At 42.3% G+C, this 12,733-nt stretch overlaps 3 protein-coding genes across 11 annotated transcripts in view; 1 reads left to right on the top strand and 2 right to left on the bottom strand.

The window, feature by feature from the left end:
• The window catches only part of LONRF1 (LON peptidase N-terminal domain and ring finger 1), a 213,769-nt gene extending 210,531 nt beyond the window's left edge, over positions 1-3,238 (top strand). The window contains exon 10 of the mRNA XM_083458196.1: positions 3,069-3,238. Coding sequence (XP_083314322.1) covers positions 3,069-3,223 — 155 coding nt within the window. The 3' untranslated portion in view covers positions 3,224-3,238. The remainder of the gene's footprint in view (positions 1-3,068) is intronic.
• Positions 1-8,529, bottom strand: part of CRACD (capping protein inhibiting regulator of actin dynamics) — a 116,080-nt gene extending 107,551 nt beyond the window's left edge. For 2 of the 5 annotated variants that reach the window (XR_014515335.1, XM_083457964.1), the window contains exons 1-2: positions 8,244-8,529; positions 7,308-7,379 (exon numbers count right to left, since the gene is read on the bottom strand). The gene's annotated coding sequence lies outside the window, so the exon portion shown is untranslated. Of the gene's footprint in view, positions 1-7,180; positions 7,200-7,307; positions 7,380-8,243 lie in introns of those variants that run through there. The other 3 variants (XR_014515336.1, XM_083457963.1, XM_083457965.1) reach the window with 2 other exon arrangements.
• A 2,702-nt stretch (positions 8,530-11,231) lies between these two features.
• CEP135 (centrosomal protein 135) overlaps positions 11,232-12,733 on the bottom strand; it is a 34,364-nt gene continuing 32,862 nt past the window's right edge. For 2 of the 5 annotated variants that reach the window (XM_083458048.1, XM_083458046.1), the window contains exons 26-27: positions 11,909-11,975; positions 11,232-11,386 (exon numbers count right to left, since the gene is read on the bottom strand). In XM_083458048.1, coding sequence (XP_083314174.1) covers positions 11,927-11,975 — 49 coding nt within the window. In that variant the 3' untranslated portion in view covers positions 11,232-11,386; positions 11,909-11,926. Of the gene's footprint in view, positions 12,592-12,733 lie in introns of all 5 variants that reach the window. The other 3 variants (XM_083458049.1, XM_083458047.1, XM_083458045.1) reach the window with 2 other exon arrangements.

Below are 12,733 nucleotides of genomic sequence, written 5' to 3'. Positions count from 1 at the left end.
ATTTTTTTAATTTTAAAAGATGGATATAAAATTATCTTAAAATAGCTATTTTTGAATGCATTCGTTCATACAACATTCACATGCATTTTCTCTCTCACCCACCCACCCACCAAAAACTGCATCATAAAATTTGAAAATTGGTGAAATGAAATCTGAAGGAAGCTGTTCCAATCTACACATTATTCTGGAATGTGTTGATCAGGTCAGTTTGCATCAGTATTTGGGGGGGAAAGGGGGGAGGTATTCTAGCAAACCTGTCGAAATCTGTCATTAGGAAAGGCAATATTCAGAAATGCCACTGAATATTTACGGACCTGCAAGTGCCTGTTCTTGAACAAAGGAACTTCAAGGGAAACTCTACTGAATAACAAGATCAAGAAATTCAGTTCTTTCACCTGAATCAAGCTAATGGTGTGTGTGTGTGTGTGTGTTTAAGTTTCACTATAAGTGTTAAATTAGTTTACCAATGGCAGATTGTCTGTGTTGTCATCAACAGTGAACAGTCATTGCAATGATCTTACATACATTTAAACTAGAATGTAATTGTCAGTCAGCATTTTTTTTGCATATCATTTCCCTCTGAGCTTGCTGCTTAGAATTTTTCCACCTCTGCAATCATGTGTATATTTATATCTTCCACAATAGTGTCTTGTCTGTATCTCTTTCCCCACCCCTTGTGTGTGTGTGTGTGTGTGTGTGTGTGTGTACACACCGTGGAAAAGACCCATTCTTCTATTGCTACTCTCCAAACCCCTCACATAAGAGGCACATGAAGAAGGGCCTCAGGTGATTATTGCAGGGTCTGAGTCAATTCATATGGGAAGAGGTATTGTGAACCTGAGCTGTTTAAGACTTTACAGTCAAAACCAGCAATTTCAATTGGGTCCAGAACTAATCAGCAAAATGGTGCCACCCACCCCTGACTCAGGACAGCTGCTCCAGAAGGATATCATGGACGATGGTATCAAAAGCAGCCGATAGGTTGAGGAAAATTAACAAGGACACATCTCCCCTGTCTCTCAACAGAGGTCATCACACAGGCCAAAACAATTTCTATGCCAAAACCCTGATTGAAATGGATCTAGAAAAATGAGTTTCCTCCAAGAGCACCTGGATCTGGTCCAAGACGGCCCACTCAAGAACCTTCCCCCAAAAAGAGACACTGGCAAATGGCCACTAATTACATAGATTTTCCGAATCCAGGGAGGATTTATTGAGGAGGGGTTTTACTACTGCCTCCTTCAAGCAGGCAGCGGCCTCACCCTCTCACAAGAAGACATTAATCTCCACCCTGGCCCAGCCAGCTGTCCCCTCCCTGCTCGTTTATCAGCCAAGAGGGGCAAGGGTCCAGAGCGCAAGTGGCTGCCCTGACTGATCCAAGCACCTTGTCCATGTACTTGAGTCTTATTAGCTGAAACTAATAAGTTGGCCTCTGTCTTGGGAGACAATGGAGGGCTGTGCCTTTGGGGGTGAAGTCAAACTGTTGGAAGGTTACAACGCTTGCTCTACATAACAGAAATAAACAGTGTTCTGGACCCATATAAATATAGTGTTCTGGACCCATATAAATAGTGTTCTGGACCCATCTATATTTAGATAGAGAGCGTGCACACACACACAACTTAGAATAAGACTTCATGCATCTGACTTAGTGGATTCCAATCCAGGAAACTTTATGCCATGTGCAAATCTTTAAGCTACCACAGAACTCTGTTTTTGAAAAGGGCTGACAAACCAGAGAGAAATTTTGAAAGGAACTGGATAATTCCAAGCAGATATTTACCTGGATTATCAAAGACAACTGGAGAGTGTTTATAAAAGAATTTGTGGAATATTAACATTTTCTGTTTTAGCACAGTGTCAAAACCACTGTACAAAAACTGCATGTATACCTTTTTAGATTCTTGGACTCCAGGGCAAATGCCATCTAGGCAGGAAACATGGAAGAGCCTGCTATTTAAAGGGGGGGAAACCTCAAGAATGCCCTTAGACATGTTTTGAGACAAAAATGTACAAACCCAGAGATTGAGGCTGCCATGTTGGTCGAACAAACAAATGTCTCAAACTACTCATTTAAATGTAATAGCCAAAAGCGATATCCATGCATTGTTTACTTATTTGTTCTAAAGATTTGATGCCGATATCTATGAGGCTACTTGTACAATAAGAGTCAGTGGGCATATACAACGAAAGAACTCGAAACACAACTGACAGAAGAAACGCTACGCCCTTGAGCACCTGGGAAAAATGTACGAACAGCTACATATAATTAACTTAAGGGAAACATTAGGGGTCCATAAGTTCAAAATTTCCATTTTTATTTCCCCCCAAAGTGCTGACTGAGGGACTATCTGAACAACTAGCATTCAGAAACTATCCCCTCAGGGTTGTCATCCTGAGTCAGCCCTGCCTACGCTGGGAACTCTTCCACAGTAGTTGCTGTGGATTATCATCATCACCCATTGTCTGGAATTGCTCCTCAACCCTGCCCTGTTTTGGAATGCAGACTGGCCTGACATCTCTTGAATTCCCCTGCTCAGATTGGCTCAGCCTTTTAAAAATAAGCAGGAAGAGGCTATTGCATGGGTAGGCAAACTAAGGCCCGGGGGCCGGATCTGGTCCAACTGCCTTCTAAATCTGGCCCATGGATGGTCGTGTTTTTACATTAATAGAATGTGTCCTTTTATTTAAAATGCATCTACGGGTTATTTGTGGGGCATAGGAATCCGTTCATATATTTTTCTCAAAATATAATTCAGCCCCCCACAAGGTCTGAGGGACAGTGGACCAGCCCCTTGCTGAAAACATTTGCTGACCCCTGGGCGATTGGGAGGCTGGTCAACAGCTTGTACTGTGAGCTCCTTGGCTGTGACTCTTCTTGTGTCTGCATCCTTAAACTGGCCTGCTTTGAGCCTGTCTGTTGAAAGTTGCTCTGTAACCAAACTGTTAGCAAGAAAGTGCAATCCCATACAGGTCTACTCAGCAGCAAGCCCCACCGTGGTCAATGGGACTTGCCTCCAGCTAATCCATTGCAGAAATATGAAAATTAGCATGTCTATGTCATCAAGGGACGCAGGTGGCGCTGTGGGTAAAAGCCTCAGCGCCTAGGGCTTGCCGATCGAAAGGTCGGCGGTTCGAATCCCCGCAGCGGGGTGCGCTCCCGTTGCTCGGTCCCAGCGCCTGCCAACCTAGCAGTTCGAAAGCACCCCCCGGGTGCAAGTAGATAAATAGGGACCGCTTACTGGCGGGAAGGTAAACGGCATTTCCGTGTGCTGCGCTGGCTCGCCAGATGCAGCTTGTCACGCTGGCCACGTGACCCGGAAGTGTCTCCGGACAGCGCTGGCCCCCGGCCTCTTTGAGTGAGATGGGCGCACAACCCTAGAGTCTGTCAAGACTGGCCCGTACGGGCAGGGGTACCTTTACCTTTACTTTATGTCATCAAGGAACACCACACTTCCATTAGAGTAAGAGGTTATGTGTACTTCTCAAGCGGAGAAACAGGGGGCAGGGGGAGAGAGAGATGGGAATTATATTAATATCCCTGGGTTATAAAGATCAAACTAGAACGAGAAAATATGTTAACAGTATGACACTCTTCAAAATTACCTTCTGAAAAGACTAATCAGAAATTTCAGTACTGCTTTGGTCACACTTCTTAACTATTTCCCATGGAATACCTTGAATATCAAAAAAATGATATGCCACTCTTCAGTAAAAACTCTTAGGGCAGCTTATAGCAAAATAATTAAACACCATAATGCATAGAACATTGCAAAAATAAAACCATAGAAGCAGCAATTAAGACAAACTTGGGAAAAATCAACAGAATGAATAAAAACATACAGTGGTACCTCAGGTTAAGAACTTGATTTGTTCCGGAGGTCTGTTCTTAACATGAAACTGTTCTTAACCTGAGGTACCACTTTAGCTAATAGGGCCTCCCACCGCCGCTGCACCACCGCCATGTGATTTCTGTTCTCATCCTGAAGCAAAGTTCTTAACCCGAGGTACTATTTCTGGGTTAGTCTGTAACCTGAAGCATCTGTAACCCGAGGTACCACTGTACTAAAAACTAACTGTGTTGGCCTGGTTTGCACAGCAAGGCTACACTAAACTGCGGCTTACTGAGAACATGCAAACATGTTATTGGAGAGACACTTGCAGGCATTTTCTCCCCCCCGCCCCAGTCTTTTTCATTCTAATAACACACTGAGCTAAGCCAAGGTTCAGCTTAGTGTGTCATCCAAACTTGGGCTTCCTTGCTGGCTACAGCTTGTGGTCAATGATGAGAGCGCTTAACCATCAGCCCAGATTCAGATGACATACTAAACCAAACTTTGACTTAGTTCAGCACGGTGCAAGAGTAAAAAAGGCCAGAGAAGATAAATGCTCCCTTTCAAGTCACTTCTCTCTCAGCCTCCGTTTCTTTTCCCAAATGAGAGAATAAGAGAGAGCTTTCATAAGGCGCAATAACTAAAGAAATCAAAATCAATTACATGGTAAACACTAGAAATCACCCTTCTTTCATAAACTAATGCCCATACTGCTGTAGCCTTTGCTGTCTCCACTGAGGTGACCTTATAGAGCTGTAATGACACGTTTGAATAATAGCCCTATTTTGTAAATCAGCAAAATCAGGGACATCAGACCTGCACTGAGAAACCTGAACTCTCGGGCTGTCTTTTCTTCCCTTTTAAAATGCCAAGTTGAATGTACACAATCAAGACTGCTCTGACTGCTGGGTAAAGAAAAGGGAGCGGAAAGTTTAGAGCAAATAGCCAGTTCTCACAGTGAAGGGAAATCAACGGTGTGATTCCCTGAAGGATCTGCTTTAGGAAGTCAGGGGAGGGCAGTGGTGTAGCCAAGCAAAGTGTGAGGTAGCCAAGTGAACAGTGAGGTAGCTCTTCACCATCATGGATGGAGAGAATGTAATCAAACTGTGAAGAACTCTCCTCCTCCAGCCACCAAAAAAATTCTTACATCTTGGTGAATCAACATCTAAACAGAACAAGAGATTCTCACAGCTGTCCATGGAGGCGCAGGTCAATTCTGTGTCCAGGGTGGCTGTCTACCAGCTCCTTCTGGTACGCAGGCTGAGACCCTACCTGCCCGCAGACTGTCTCACCAGAGTGGTGCATGCTCTAGTTATCTCCCGCTTGGACTACTGCAATGCGCTCTATGTGGGGCTACCTTTGAAGGTGACCTGGAAACTACAACTAATCCAGAATGCGGCAGCTAGACTGGTGACTGGGGGCAGCTGCCGAGACCATATAACACTGGTCCAGGAAAGACCTACATTTGCTCCCAGTACAATTCAAAGTGTTGGTGCTGACCTTTAAAGCCCTAAACAGCCTCGGCCCAGTATACCTGAAGGAGCGTCTCCATCCACATCGTTCAGCCTTGACGCTGAGGTCCAGCACCGAGGGCCTTCTGGCAGTTCCCTCGCTGCGAGAAGTGAGGTTACAGGGAACTAGGCAGAGGGCCTTCTCAGTAATGGCGTCCACTATGACCTCCTATCAGATGTCAAGGAAATAAACAACTACCTGACTTTTAGAAAACGTCTGAAGGCAGCCCTGTTTAGGGAAGTTTATTTATGTTTGATGTTTTATCGTGTTTTTAATATTCTGCTGGGAGCTGCTCAGAGTGGCTGGGGAGACCTGGTCAGATGGACTGGATATAAGTAATAAATATGTTGTTGTTGTTGTTGTTGTTGTTGTTGTTCGAGGTATGTTCAGCCTGCAACCTTAAGCCAACTTACTTGGGAGAAAGTCTCACTGAACTCAGTGAGAATGACTTCTGTAGAGTATTGCTTTCCTATTGCTTTCCTTCTATGTATCTAAGTATAAGATTTGCACTGTGAAGTGTAAAGTGATTCAGATAAATCCCTAACCTCACATGCATTCACTGTATCTAACCTGGCAGTGACTAACTAGGAAAAATATATTGGGGTTATGGTGCATCCTGCAGTGAAAAAGCCAATCCGATGTATGGGTGTGGTGTTTGCGAAAAACACAAATTTTATGCTAAAGATTAACATAAAGGGATTGAAAACTACATGTATTGTAATGCACAAGATAGCCAGTAATTTAATGCAGATCCATCAATATATGTCAGCCTGCATTTGGAATAATGGGTACATTCCTAGCCATTCCATATCGGAAAAGGGTATATTGCAGAGCTAGATGATGCAGCACCAATAGGAGGGACCTTATGGGCAAAATAAATGGCAGCCATCACCTGGCAACCCAGGAGTGCCAACCCCCTGCTCACCTCAATTCCTCTAAAACAATACTACATAATTGAGTAACATTGCTCAGAGGCCTGGTGGTGCAGCTGTGGCTCATCACAGTAATACTGGAGGGGAGGTTTGGCAAGATGGGTGTGTACCATTATGGCTCAACACCAGCAATACCAGTTCTTCCTAAGCAAATGCTGGAGGAGGCCACCATCGCCACAGGTGGAAGTATGATGGCAGATTAAATGGATCTTGAGTCTGCTCTTGCGTTCCCTGAGCTACAAGTATTCATTTCTTAATGATTTTCTGTGGTCTGTTTTTTTCCCCCACCACCAAATAGCTGAGTAACACCTAGTGAAATATACTGCCCTTTTCGCTTTTTTTTTGCAGCAATGTGAATGCTATTCTTACAGCGCAACAATACTTTTTATTAGGGCAAGCAAAAATGTCACATTTAAGTGAACATTTTTGATAGCTCTAATAAACTTTCCTGTGACATTTAGGTGTGTGTGTGTTTTTTTAAGATTTGCACTCTACTTAGCTTGTCTACTGTGTTCCTGAATATTTATTGCAAATTGGATTTATTGTATAAAGATTCTGCTTCTGTTCTTGTATCAACCCCCTAAAACACACAGACGTCACTGATATCATCACAGAGCTACTTCTTTTGAGAAGGGAGACAAATGAAAAATGGGCTTTAGAGACCTCCTTGTACTCTAGGCATGCTTCCCTTCTCTCTACTACTAACCTCTTCCCCTCCCCCAGCATCTCAATTTCAGCCGCACTATTGTTAACCATATTAAAATTTCAACATGTACGGTTGTGGCTTCTAGTTTTCCTTCAACCCTCTTGGGCAGATGAGCGCAAAAATTGGAATATTTCTTAAATCCCGAAGACCGCTTGCACAGTTCTTAAGAAAACCATGAATTTGCAAAGGATTCTGACCTTGATCACCTGCTTCTTTGAAACAGCAGCATTTGTGCAATTCAGACTTTCCAGTTGTCTGGAGAAAAGAAGTAGTGAGAGTAAGGGCAATCCTAAAACCAATTTACCAGGGAGTAAATTTACTCACTGAGCTCAGTGGGATGTGCTCCTGGTGTAAACATGTTTAGGATTGTCCCCTTATGGTCTGTCAGGGTTTTTTCTGCAAAAAAATTATTATTATTATGAATGAAAAGCCTTGACGGAAAACAGACGTCTCATTCCGGATAGTGTAACCTTTAGGGCACTTGATCTAGTTATTGGGTGGGTGGTGGGTTCGCAGGAAACGAAACCTTCCGTCTTTCAACCATAATAACTAGCAGATTTCACAGCTCATTAAAATATGGTGACGGGAGTTCCATGATAAATGGCCTTAGAGAAGGTTAGACAAAGCAATGCAGCTCTGGAGCTTTGTGGGAGATGTAGCAAGCAAACAAAAGTCATCCCTTTCCGTCTTGCCTCCGGGAAAATTAATGCAAGAATCAAAGAAAACACTAACCCAAGGGATTTAAAAATAAAAATGGGAAGAAATTCAAAAGTCAGAGCACAGTGAAATCTATAGGGTATGAAAGTACTGCCAAAGCAAGCTTTGCCAACATGCATAGCTCTGCTTTTATTTAATCCTTTTAGGAGAGCTGCCAATGTGTACGTTCATCACAGATGCCTTTCATTGATGCTCAAGAAATACCCCGTTTTCAGAAAGCAGACACATCCTCTAGGTTGACTGGCAGCCTGCACAGCCAGCCTTCCACGCAAACACAGACCCACACACCACCCAAGGAAATAGCAGTCTGCAGTCTAACAATAGATAGGCGCGGAGTCCCCCCGCAAAAAACCAAGAATGGATTTCGGGGGTTAACGGAACAAGAGGTGCGAACGCCTGAAAGCGACAAGGTCAGGGAAACGCAAACCAGACGGCAGGATTCAAACCCGCGCCTCGGCGGCTTCTGAACAATGCTTTTATGCGTAAATACGCGCAAGAGATGAGAAAGAAGGCAAAAGGGGGGGAGGGATGCGAATGCCCTACCTGGATTTGGCGACGAGAAATTGGGTCGGGCTTTCCCATCTGCGGTCTAGCCAGCCAGCAGCAGCAGCAGCAGCCGCCCAGCCTCGTCCCTTAAGCCGCCTCCATTGCTGCCCGCGCTGCTGCCACACCATGGCAAGGCGAGCCAATGCGATCACATGCTCGCTCTCTCCCTGCAACCCGGCAGCCTCAAGTTGAGCAGGGAGGGAACAGGCTCCGCGGAGGTCGAGGCGCGATCGCTCGCTCGCTTTCCCCCCTTCTAAACCAGGCTTCTGTCTCTCCGGCCCCACCCTTAAGCCTCGCCTAATAATAGATCAAGGGGGCTACTTGAGCGTTGGTCGATTCCCGCGCGTAGCGTGGGTTGTCAGCACCCGGGGCAAGGCAAGTAATTTGCGCCCACTAACCCGTGGATTTGCGCCCCCTAACCCCCAAATGTTGCGCCCGGTACGGCCGACCCCCCTGCACCCCCCACGCTACGCCACTGTTCCCGCGTGCGATCCACCTTCGTGGAACCGCAATGCTTGTTTCAGGGCGTCCCCCCCCCCCAAAAAAAGGGAGGTATGGCTTTCTGAAATAAGGGGCATTGTTAAATTTCTATGGATCAGGTGCTTCCTCAAATATCCCATAAAATAAGCTGGCATTTAGTCTCACTATGCTACCTGCATATTGCTAAATGGACATACCGTACCCATGTCGACTGGTTTCTCTGGTGTGTGCTCTCTAGTCCCATGGTCTGTATGGAGAGTTTAAAGTCTAGTTGGCAAAGTGGGCTTAAAACACCTGAATAACACAAAGCTGGCTCACCTGTGGACCTCCAGGTGTTGTTAGATTACAGCTCCCATAATCCCTGACCCTTGAATACACTGGCTGCAGCTGATGAGAGTTAACTAGATAGAACCCATCTACAGACTCATTAGGCTGGCATTGCCTCTTTATTTTAACTATTTTATGACTGATCTTAGAAGTACACCATGGAGAAACTGATTTGTAAAAATGTTACATGGAAAAAAATACAAGAGAGAGACATTACACATACTTCTGTAAAACAAGAAAATCTTTAATAAAAACACAAAAAAAGGTGAAAGAAACCTGGTGTATTGATCACTAGACTTAATCATAGATTTTGAGCTATTTCTAGTCAGTCGAACTACAGGTTGAGTTGCAAAGTCAAAACAATGCTTCTCAGTTTTGCCTATCCTGATTCAGACTTCCTACCCAGAGAGAATACCTTCCAGATCAGTTCATCTGCCACAGAACTGGTACACACTACAGAAAAACTGGAGGAGCATCATAGGTTGGGGTTTTGTAATGACACAACAGTACAGTATGCACAGTGCATTTGTTGTGTAGTTTCCACACCGAGGTATGAAAGTGCACACTGAAGGCAGCTTCTATGGCTTTTTCTGCACGTCATCACCATGCGCATGCAGAAGGTCCCATGTACAATGTCCAGGTATGGCTGGGCAGGACCACTGCCAGTCAGTGAGCTAGAGGAACCTATAAGGCAGCTTCCATGCTCCTATCACATGAAGGCAAACTGTGGTTTATACTGGGACCACACAAAGAGTTTCTTTGCTCCTGCCCAGTCCGTAAACATGTATTTTTACTCTTGCACAGTGGTGAGCTAAGCCAAGATTTGCCTTAGCATGCCACCTGAAGCTGGACTTGTGGTTAAGCTCTCTCAGTGTGCTAATCACACACTGCATACCTTGGCTACAACTTTTGGTTAGTGTGGAGAGGAGACTGCTTAACCAGGAGCCCATGCTCTGATGACATCCTAAGCCAAACCATGGCTAAGCTTTAGCACTGCACAGGAGTTTAAAAAGACCAGGGGAAAACAAAGTTCTGTTCTTGATAAGGCATAATTTGGCTTACCGTGACGTGCAAAACATGCCTGTATAGGTATGTCCCTAGATGGATTGTTGCATAAACTTACACACAGAGAATAGGGAAGTTTTTGTTCAAAGTACAATGACGTTTTTACATGGGCCAGGAGAATTGTTTAATTTATTCACAATGTAGTGCTTGATATTTATGTCTAATATTTTTCTAAAAATAAGCAAAATGGTTCATCCATTAGGAGGCTACCTTGAGCTCTCAACACTTCTTTAAAACCAGAGACACATTTTAGATGCTTTTATTTGCATTGCTTACAGCAGACATTATTATTATCCTGTCCTTATTTTGTAAGATAACATCATATCTTCAAAGTAGTTTTTAAAAGCAGAATGGCAGAAACCACCGTTTCACTCCTTCACGACTGTGGTGTTTCACATAAAAAAGGCAGCATATGGAATAAAAAGCTGTTTTTCAGCAGTGAAATTCACAACGGCCCATTTCAAATGCAACAGGAAACGTGCAGCGGCCATGTCGAACACCGGGGCTCATGTGTTTTCCCTCACCTCTCTCCATTTTCATGGTTATGATGAGGTTTCTTTAAACTCTAGGATCCAGTCTGATTCTAGTTTGTTTGAACTAATTGAAGAGTTTTAAAATCAGTTACATCCAAAGTTGGGTTACATGCTTCCAACCTCATCTGTTAAAGGGGAACACATGAACCTGAGGCTTAATAGGCTTATGCATCTTGCAGGAAACCATGGTTTCCTATTACATTTGAACTGGTCAAATATTTTATTCATGATTTATTAAGTTTTATAATACACACATATATATTAAAAACCAAAATATCTTCCCAAGGGATTTGTTCTTTTTTTTTTTTTTAGTAGTAGTTTTGAACCTAAAGCCACTTGTCAGCTGAGTTTTCATCAAGTACTAATGCTGGCTTGAAAAGTCAAAGGAAATGTTCAAAAAGATCACATTTCATGGCATATTAAGAACATGTCCACAATTTGTGTGTGTGTTCTCTGTTACCACTTTCACTGTGAATGATGTGAAGGTATGAAAACGTACCATACTAATGAACTGTCAATAACTTAAAAACAATATATGGTCATCCTGAAATTTAACACAGTATTTCTGCTGAGACTAGTATTCCAGTTAATATATATTTTATTTATTAAAACAATATGCTTTCACAGTTTTATTAAAAGCAACCTAGACACAGCCAACTTCAGGATTTGGGGCTTCCGTTTTTGTCGTATGTCATATTCCTTTTCTCTTCTTCATAGCAGTTTCTATAATGGAAACTGGAAAATATGTGCTTTTGAAGAAAAGTTTTAAATCAGTCTGCAATTATGCTTGGAAAACTGAAGTTCCTTCACATTAGACAGTATATTATTACTGTGTATTATACCATTAAGTACATATGTTACAGTAGAAGTGTGTTAAACAAGATTAATATACTGGAAAGAGACAATTCAGATATACCCTTAATCCAGAATTCTATTCACACTGAAACACAAACAGATCAGCTTTGCATATTATGGAGGTCCCATAATTAATATTTCTTTCTTTAAAACGAAACAAAACTAGAAAAAATGAACGAGTTGTGGGCAGAGGTAGCTCTGTGCTTAATGTATGCTTCTATGCTCTGAAAAGGTTAGTGGACAGAGATGATACACAGTCAACACATATAAAGCTGACTGTAAGAAACATATTCCAGAACCTGCTAATATAATATGACATTATTGTGACAATAACTTCAAGTTTATCAGTCTTTATGCAATAAGATTCTTACTTCACTTACCTAATAGTTTTTCTAAACTAACCTGCCTTATTTTACGCCATTAAAAGCTGGAGCTCAGCTGTGGCAACTCCTCAAACTTTATCACTGAACTTTAAAAAAAGAAAGAAGAGTGTTGACAGATCCAAGATAAGCATATATATTGCATTATTACTAACATGATAACTTAATGCAAGCAATTGTAATTGTTTTTTATATGAGCAAAATTAAAGTGATTTTCAAAATACAGGCTCAGCTCTGAGGAGTGATAAAGAAGTATATGAATCCTTGATCTGCTATTTTTGTTAAGTTTATAGACAATGCTAGGTTAAATTGAACATTATTTAAGACTTACAGGTTATATAAAATTAGTGGGGTGTAAACAAAAGAGCAAATAAATGGTAGCCTAAAAGGCTCTTCATGACCAGCTGCCTTCACTTGGTTTTGTAGTAAAAAGCTTGCATTTGAAAATGAGATTTACATTCACACACTTTGGTCGTAACCTAAAGACAAAGCTCATCCACATATTTAAGAAATATTGTGTGGTAAAAGAATGTTCCAAGGGTTGATCACACATTAAAAACATTAATTTTTCTCAAGGTTTTAAATGATTTAACAATGTTTAGGAGGTAGAGTTCATGTCAGTGTTGACAAGGAGTCCAAACATGTTAAAACTTCTATTATTGTTCTTCTTTTAAAGTAATTGATTAATCCTTGAAGCCCACACCTCTGAGAAGGAAAAGATTACAGTTATTATATTACATTGGCACTATACTGTCCATTTAAGACATGATAATTTAATATTATTTTCTGTGGAATCTGTACTCAGTACTTCAAGTCAGACTGCACTATAATAAAAACTATTAATAAT

The sequence above is a fragment of the Podarcis tiliguerta genome (genome assembly GCF_965153285.1).
Source record: "Podarcis tiliguerta genome assembly, chromosome: 9".
NCBI lineage: Eukaryota > Metazoa > Chordata > Lepidosauria > Squamata > Lacertidae > Podarcis > Podarcis tiliguerta.
The sequence above is the reverse complement of the archived record's forward strand: the minus strand, read 5'-3'. Positions and strand labels throughout refer to the sequence as shown.